Source organism: Gorilla gorilla, chromosome 23 (genome assembly GCF_029281585.2).
Source record: "Gorilla gorilla gorilla isolate KB3781 chromosome 23, NHGRI_mGorGor1-v2.1_pri, whole genome shotgun sequence".
NCBI classification, from domain to species: Eukaryota; Metazoa; Chordata; class Mammalia; order Primates; family Hominidae; genus Gorilla; species Gorilla gorilla.
This window is the reverse complement of record NC_086018.1, coordinates 19,900,605-19,909,468: the sequence shown is the minus strand read 5'-3', so window position 1 is coordinate 19,909,468 and position 8,864 is coordinate 19,900,605. Positions and strand designations below refer to the sequence as shown.

The 8,864-nt window shown below is 47.4% G+C and overlaps 2 gene segments (V, D, J or C); both read right to left on the bottom strand.

The window, feature by feature from the left end:
• Window positions 1-2,011: 2,011 nt before the first annotated feature.
• Window positions 2,012-2,613, bottom strand: LOC101143752 (immunoglobulin lambda variable 1-47-like). The segment is given in 2 exon segments: window positions 2,012-2,337; window positions 2,453-2,613. Coding segments are annotated over 2 exon segments (477 nt in total).
• A 4,073-nt stretch (window positions 2,614-6,686) lies between these two features.
• Window positions 6,687-7,387, bottom strand: LOC101149516 (probable non-functional immunoglobulin lambda variable 5-48). The segment is given in 2 exon segments: window positions 6,687-7,162; window positions 7,287-7,387. Coding segments are annotated over 2 exon segments (417 nt in total).
• Window positions 7,388-8,864: the final 1,477 nt, after the last annotated feature.

Genomic DNA, 8,864 nt, shown 5'->3' with positions numbered 1-8,864 from the left:
AGAAATAATCAGCAGAGTTAACAGACAACCCACCGAGTGGAAGAAAATCTTCACAATCTACATATCCACCTAATGACTAAGGTCTAGCATCTACAAAGAATTCAAACAAATTATCAAGAAAAAAACTAAACAATCTCATCAAAAAGTAGGCTAAAGGCATAAATAAAAATTCTCAAAAGAAATATACGAATGGCCAACAGACATAAAGAAAAATGAACAGCATCACTAATGATCAGGGAAATGCCAATCAAAAGTACAATACAATACCACCTTAATACCGCAAGAATGGCCAATAATAGATGTTGGCATGGATGTGGTGAAAACAAAACCCTTTTACACTGGTGGTGGGAAGGTAAACTAGTACAACCACTATGGAAAACAGATTCCTTAAGGAACTAAAAATAGATGTACCCTTTGATCCAGCAAAGTCCCAAAATCTGGGACTAGGCATGTACCCAGAGAAAAAGAAATCATTATTCAAAAAAGACACTTGCACATGCATGTTTATAGCAGCATAATTTGCAATTGCAAGAACATGGAACCAGCCCAAATGCCCATAAATCAACAAATGGATAAAGGAAATGTTAAATATATGCATACCATGGAATACTATGCAGCCATAAAAAGGAACAAAATAATGGCATTCCCAGCAACCTGGATAGAATTGGGGACTGTTATTCTAAGTGCAGTAACTCAGGAATTGAAAACAAAGCATGGCATATTCTCACTCATAAGTGGGAGATAAGCTATGAGAACACAAAGGCATAACAATGATACAATGGACTTTGAAGACTGGGAGGAAATAGTAGAAGCAGGGTGAGGGATAACAGACTACTCAATGGGTACACTGTATGCTGCTTGGGTGATGAGTGCACCAATATCTTCGAAATTACAACTAAAAAACTTATTTATGTAATCAAACACCACCGATTCCCTAAAAACCTATTAAAATAAAAAGATTAATAAAGAGAAAAAAACACTAAAATCCTTAAAAACCCAAATAAATAAATAAGTAAATAAATAGAATATGAGAACCTCTTCCAATATAGAGAGAACCAGAGGCAAGGGATGAAGAAGCAAGAATCCGGACAAGACATCACAGACTCTCCTGTCACCTTAGATGAACATAACTCCAAGAGTTTGATTCTGATGGAAGATAAATTCAAACTTTAAAATAAATGAACAAAATCAGGAATAATCAACTTAATGCCCTCAAAGGTAGTAATGAGCCCTCTATGGGATGGGTGCAATTCAGCGAGAACAGGAAGAATCTCAAAAGGAGTTTGCAGTGTGAAAAAAGCCAGAACAAATGGGAAGATAATGTCTGATAACACTGATACATTCCAAAAAATGGAAAGCAAACAACAGTGACAGAGGCAGATCTGTGGCTGCACAGGAGAGCACTGGGGAAGGGAGGGAGGGAGATGACAAGGGGTCATGAGGGGTTGCTGGGGTTGGTCACAGGTTGCATAGCTGCATGTTGGTGGTGATGTATTCAAGGATCAAAAAAATGTCAAAATTTGTCTAATTTCCTATTATAAATCCGGGTGGTTTATTAGATGTGCATTATTCCTACATGAAAGGAGTTTTATTAAAAAAGAATAGGCTGGAGAGAAAGGAAGCACAGGGACTCACACTGAGGAGCAGGGGGAGGAAGTCACCACTCTGGAAACTCCTGGAAATGGGAAAAGTAGGATGATGGAGACACGGGTTCCCCATCAGAGGTGGGTCTGTGACGACACAGCTGGACCTGCCACCTCAGTCCAGGACTTCAGTGCAGAAACCCTGTGTCCCAAGTTGCAGGAAGCAGGATGTTCTGTTTCCTGGACACCCTGTTCCTGACTCTGAGGATGAAGGGGAGGAGGAGCCTCCACTCTCAGGCAGGGCCCTGGATGCCCCTGGACCCATGAGGGAAGCTGCAGCAGCAGAAGCCACAGGCCAGGCCTGAGCAGCAGCTGCCGGGGCTCACCCTCCTGACAGAGGAGGAAGGGGGTTCTTGTCTCAGTTCCCCCTAGGCCTGGAGCACTGTGGGACCATTCAGGCTGTCATCCCATGCTTCGCAGTAATAATCAGCCTCATCCTCGGACCGGAGCCCACTGATGGCCAGGGAGGCTGAGGTGCCAGACTTGGAGCCAGAGAATCGGTCAGGGACCCCTGAGGGCCGCTTATTATTATCATAGATGAGGGGTTTGGGGGCCGTTCCTGGGAGCTGCTGGTACCAGTATACATAATTACTTCCGATGTTGGAGCTGCTTCCAGAACAAGAGATGGTGACCCTCTGCCCGGGGGTCCCAGACGCTGAGGGTGGCTGAGTCAGCACAGACTGGGCCCAGGACCCTGGAAGTGAGAGAGACACAGACATGGTGATTGACAAGAGACAAAAGGAGACAAGAGGAGAAAGCAGGGCCCCATGGGCTTCCCAGGGCCCCTCTCTTGGTCCCCATCCTGTCACCTGCACAGTGAGTGAGGAGGGTGAGGAGGAGAGGGAAGCTGGCCATGCTGGAGATTGTCCTGCGTCCTGTCTTCTCTACCCACAGCTGAAGCTGAGCCTCCCCCAGATCTCTCCCTCTCTTCATACTCTGAGAGGGGGAGAGTCCATCCATGCAAATCAGACCCCCCAGCTTTGTGACCCCACCCTGAGCCCTGGGTCAGGCTCCTGGGCTTGAGGATGTCAGGGGGTGGCAGGGGTGGAGCTCTGTGGTCCCAGGGGGTGGGGAGGACAGAGGACACAGCTGTCAGCCCCCAGCAGAGGACATCAGGCAGGGCAGGTGCCTGGTTCTGCTCTGATTACCCCCAGTCTTCTCAGAAATGGTCCCCATGCGCTCCCTAGTGTCCAGACTAAGGCAAACCGTTCTATGATCAGGTGACCAGAGCCTTGGAGATTCACCACTGCCTCTGCCCCGCCCTGGTTTCTGGCCACTGCCCCTGCTCCCAAGTCCCGGCCCAGTAAGGTGGCACCTGTGTCTCCCTCCTGTGACCTCAGGGCAGTCTTCACAGTCTACTGGACTCCTCGGGAGTGAATCTGTCCGTGGCTCTTTGGCTGTACATTGTAGAGGACTCAGGTGATGTCTACACAAAGTCCTTTTATTTCAGGATCAAGCCCAGAGCGGGGACCGGCCCCATGGACTCACTTCCCCACCAGTGTTGGACACCGGGTCCTCTCCTCTCATGTGGCTCCTTCCTGGTGGCCAGGGCTCCACTTCCTCTGTGGATCCTGCTGCGCTGAGGAGAAAGGGAGCTCTTCCCTCTGGGATGCCCTGGGGAGGAATTCCCAGAGGGTATTTCTGGTAAATCTTTGTTCTCCCTCTACTTCCCCAGATTTGCAGTCATAGTCATCTGGATACTGTGACCAGGGATCTTGCCTAGGAGTCTGTCCTCCAAGCACTGAATGCCAGTCTGTGGGGGATCCCGGCAAATGTCTTTGGAGTGTTTCACTTATGAGCAAAAAGAGCAAAGATGTTCAGTCTTTGAACATGGGAAGAATTAAAATTTTAACTTGGTTTGACGACCAGAGTCTGTCCTCAGGTGAGCCTGATATGTGATAGCTCTTAGCACCGAGCACCCCAACTAGGATTTCCAGGGAAAAATTATGGTTCAAATTCAGTAGTGTGTCTTGTGGGGGTGGCTTGAAGATGATGAAAATTATTCATCTTTGGTCTGTAATGACATCTAGAATCTAATAAACTAAAAACAATAATCTTAAGAAAAAAGATAATTCTGTTAATCAAAATGAAAAATGAAATAGATTATGTCTATGACTTCATGAGTTCTGGTATGATACACCCTGGACTCTTAACAAATATTTGTTTGGGGAATTTTATGTGGATGGAGGGAAACAGCTGGATGGTTATGTTGATATTTATACTTGTGAATGTATCATCAGGCAGTTGCAGTACAATGAGATTTTTTATTTATTTATTTATTTATTTATTTATTTATTTATTTATTTATTTATTTTGAGCTGGAGTCTTGGTCTGTTGCCCAGGCTGGAGTGCAGTGGCACCATCTCGGCTAAATGCAACCTCCATCTCCCAGGTTCAAGCAATTCTCCTGCCTCAGCCTTCCAAGTAGCTGGAATTACCAGCGTGCGCCACCATGCCCGGCTAATTTTTGTATTTTTTTATTAGAGACTGGGTTTCACCATGTTGGCCAGGCTGGTCTCCAACTCCTGACCTTGTGATCGGCCCACCTCGGACTCCCAAAGTGCTGGGATTACAGGCGTGAGCCACCGCGCCTGGCCACAATGAGATTTTAAATGCTCCATTTAAACAACCAAATAGTGAGATTTATTGCAGGCATTTAAATAAAACCAATCCGTATATGTAACTGAAATAAAATGGATGCTGTGTTTTGGGATTGCATTTCAAGGGTGTCATTATTTTAAATGTTCCTTTTAGTGTAAGCCATGTTCCTTTACATAATTTTCATAGTTTTTATAAAAAGTTTATTGTGTTTATATAACACGTCAGGCATATTGTTTTATTTATTTCCAAGTAGAAATAAACTATTAGAGCTGGGCTTCACTTCCTGTTTTTTCTCATTGCTTTTTCTTTGATGATGCATAGATATTCACAGTGAATTTTGTCTTCCTTTCCTCCCACCTTAATGAACAGGGGGTCACCGAGGCTGAGCAGTGTCTCACATACAGGACAAGGCTGCCCACGGCCTCCTCCCTGCCCACGGATGCGCTTCCTGGTGGATGCCCCATCAGCTCTTAGGCTTAGGGCAGAGAGAGGAGCAGATCCACGGCTAAGGAACCTGGACACCCAGAGGATCCGGAAGGAAGGGGCAACAGTTGCGACAGTGAGCCCTGGACAGAAGACACTGACTGTGGATTTTTTATGTGATTCTCCTCAGGAACTCTCACAGACAAACCAAACCACAGTCTCTACATGTCTTCAGGGTGCCGGTCCTTCCAGGTCCTCTTTTTGTCACTGCCCTAGGCCCCGGGCCTCCTTCTCCTATGAGTCACAATGGACAGTCTCCTCTTCAGGGTGCACCCTCCTTACCACATCTGACCCCACACCCATCTCCTCATTCCTCCATAAACCATCCCCTGCTCACTTCCATTAGCATTTTTACATCATTCTAGGATCACAGCCTCCCAAGGATGTCTCTGCAGGATATCCATGTTGCAGAGGGCTCAGACCTTTGACAGGACCACTGTGCCTGGGCCACCTAAGGCTGAGCATTTCTCTTGCTTCTCTTCTAGAGCAGCTCTAGGCCAAGCCAGATCCAGACCTCTCAGAATGCTGAGCCCACGTTTTCTTAAGTGTCAGACTTCCACTCTCACATATGGGTCTTGGGTCACACAGGCTGGATTCTCCTTTCTTGTCATCTTTCCCACAGTTTCAGAGCTCAGGAAATGATCAGCACACCTGCACCAAAAGGAGAGGACACCTGTGGGACCAGGCTGAAGGCTCCTGGACTTCTGGGTCACACTGGCTGGATTCTTTCTTGTCATCCCCACCTCATCCACACCCACCATGTGTGGGCAGCTCCTTTTGCTTCTAGAAACAAGTTGATTCTGTTTCCATTGGGGAGACCAGTAAGAAAAGGAGTTATCATCCCTGATGAACCCTTGCTCTGCTTTCAGTAACACAAGTGACAGTAAAAGTCTTGGCATGAACTGGTGTTGGTCACAGGCAGGGATAAAGGAGGGATGGGGCAGAGAGGATGAGTGGGGCAGATCTTTCTCTCATTTCCCCATGGAACAGGAACCCTTGGTAACATGGAGTCAGGATGCAGCTGTGTGACACCGATAACCAGCCAGTCCTCAGGCTGGAGCGCAGAAGTTGTCCAGGAGGCTGTGGGAATAAACCCAGAGCAGGAGAATCAGGCTTGGACCCCTGAGGGACAATCAATGATGTCCTAAGTCACAAAATTAGGGGCTCTTTCTGGGAGGGAATGCCCAATGTTTCTGCTGCTCCCCATGCAGAAAAAGGTGACATTGAGATGGGGGCCTTCTCGAGTTTCCTGGGGAGGAGTCACTTGAAGCAAACAGTATCTGTACCCAGATGTTCCACAGACTCACCACTAGAACCTGACTCAGTGGGAACCTCCAATGGTGTAGCAGAGGAGAAGAGAACACAAGCCCTGAGGGATCAGCAAACCCACCCTCAGCAGTCCCCGTGGTCCTGAGTGGAATGAGCTGCAGGAAAGTCACATCCCTGGGACCTACTTCCCCGATGGCCAAGGAGCAGCCTCAGCCTTGCCTCAGCCATGGTGGAGCCTCCCCTTGACTCTCTCATGTCCTATATAGAGGTTTACCGGCCTCAGGTCCACAGTTACCCTCAGACGTAATCCCATCTCCTGACATTTCCACTGAAATGCAGGTACCCAGGACTGAGCCAGGTCAGCACTATATCTGCAATTCCCTGACCTGTGTCCTCATGCAGCATTTCATATTTGAGTGCCTTGTTCCTGGGACACAGTGAGCCTCAGACAGCCCTGAGAACAGGCTAGTGGGGATGGAAGGGGAGGTCTCTGCTTGTACGCTGGAAGAGCAGAGTCCATGCTGTAGGGGACTGTTCACCTGCTAGGATGTCCCCAGGCTCTGACTATGATGTGAGCTAGGAAAGCCTCATTTTGCTTCTTTCAAGAACAAAAGTCCAGCCAACACTTCAGGGTCATCAGGTGCTTTGGTTTTGTTTGGTTTTACTGAGACTTCAGAAGAATGGATGGGAAATTGAGAGAAGAGCCTTTTACAACTAGAAAGTTATTGCCAAATTTAGTTTGTCCCTTGGCTGGTTATTTTAAAATTTAAAAACTGTTACAGAACAAGACCCAGATCAGGGTGAAGTTTTTGTCCCACTTCCCCATCTGTGTGTGTCACTGTGAGAAGCACTGCTGTGCCAAATCATACAGTAATAGTCAGCCTCATCCTCAGACTGGAGCCCAGAGATGACTAAAATCCCTGCATTGGTCGAAGCATCTTTGGATCCAGAGAAGCGGCTGGGGACTCCAGAGCCCTGGTGCTTATCTGAGTCTGAGTAGTAGTTCAGGAGATACCGGGGAGGACTCCCTGGCTTCTGCTGGTACCAGTATATCCTGTAGGTACCAAGATTGATGCCACTGCGCAAGGTGCAGGTGAGTCTGGCTGATGCTCCAGGAGATGCTGAGAGGGAAGTTGGCTGAGTCAGCACAGGCTGCGAGAGGGAACCTGGAAACACAGGCATTTATAGGCTTTAAGGCAGAAACCAAGGTAATATTTTTTTTAGTGATCTTTGCACGAGAGTCAGAATCAGGCTGTGTGGCTGACCCTGGTCTCTGAGGCCTTTTCCTACCTGTGCAGTGAGAGAGGAGCAGGAGGAGGAGAGGAGTCCAGGCCATGGTGGACACAACCTCTTACCCCACAGTGGGACTGGGCTGCCCCAGGCCTCCTTTTCTTCCCACTCTTGCAGAGGAGGGGCTGCTCATGCAAATGTGTTTCCACCCAGGGACTGCCCAGCCCCTCCTTGAGACCTGGGGATGCAGCTCAGCTCTCTCTGCAGACTGAGCAGGAGGAAGGTTTGCTTTTCTTTTTGCAAGGCCCTGGGAGGAAGCACCTGTTGAGACCATACACAGGTCCCTGCTCAGGGAACTCTGCCAGGCCAGAGGGGACACAGCTGCTGAGTGTCCATCAGTGAGCACAGGGCCCAGCCCCCAGGCCTAGATTTCTTGGAGTGAATGCTCCTTACTGAGCAGCTGTGTCGGAACCACAGGGCAGCCCCAAAAGATCTGACGCTGGTCCCAGGAAACACACTTTCCCAAAGCTCAGAGACTTCAGAACCCAGCTGGTCTCTGCAGCTCTCCAGTCACTGTCTGTATTCACATATCCATGGTCTGATTCCTAGACACTGCTTCTATCATGCTATGCATTATTACTGTGATTTCTCACTCTCAGAAGTAGTCTTGGTCTGTGGGATGGGCAGACCTGTACATACATAACTTTTATAGGTGTCAGCACCCCTGCATGGCATTCTAGAAAAATCAAATTGCCCACATGTGCCATCAGGGTGGGCATCATGAAAAATGGGTCAGCTGAGGAGCTGGGTTGAAGGGCAGCTAGGGGCTGTTCAAAAGGACAGTGAAGAATGAGAATTTTCCAGGAAAAATAAATGATCCAATACACGTTAAAGACAGCAATTTAGCAAAAGTTATATATCTAATGGTTTCATATGTTTTATAGAGATTTGACTCAATTTTGTGATGTAGGAACATTAAGAGATTTTGTAGACTTTCCTGTCACAGTGTGACATATATCTCTGTTTTAAGAGGTTAGCCATTATCTCCCTAAGTAAAACGTCACTTTCTTCACAGTTGTGTCATACTTTTTGATAAACGATTTGTCCTGAATTTTATACAATTTGTTTGTATCTTGGTATTGCCACCTTTATTTTTTTACTGGATGCTTTCAGGTTATTTGAAATATCAGTATTTATTTTACCTGCAAAGTGTTTTTGCAAGTATTGAATGCCAGAGGAGACAAAGGCAGAGACCATCACTTCTCAATGTAGCCACGTCCACTCTTGTGCTAACTGTGCAAATGGCCCTTGGATTTCTAGACTCACGAGGTGCTTTAGCAAATAATCTAGAATCAGGAACACTCACTTTTCTCAGGCACGCTCTCCTCAAGGCATTTGGAGAGAGATCCCTCTCATATAGATAAGGCAGGGAAGGTACTACCTGGCTTAAACCCCTTCAGTAACTCATCATTCTTATTATAAAATCCAAATCCTGTGGCCTCTGAAGCATGCCCTTCACACTGTGGCCCCTGCACACACCCACAGCCCAACTCACAGCCCCGCCCTTGCTTTTAGGGCTCCAGGCTCACTTGCTTCTCTGTCCTGGGAAACCCTGAGCTCCTGTGTTTTCCATGTTCT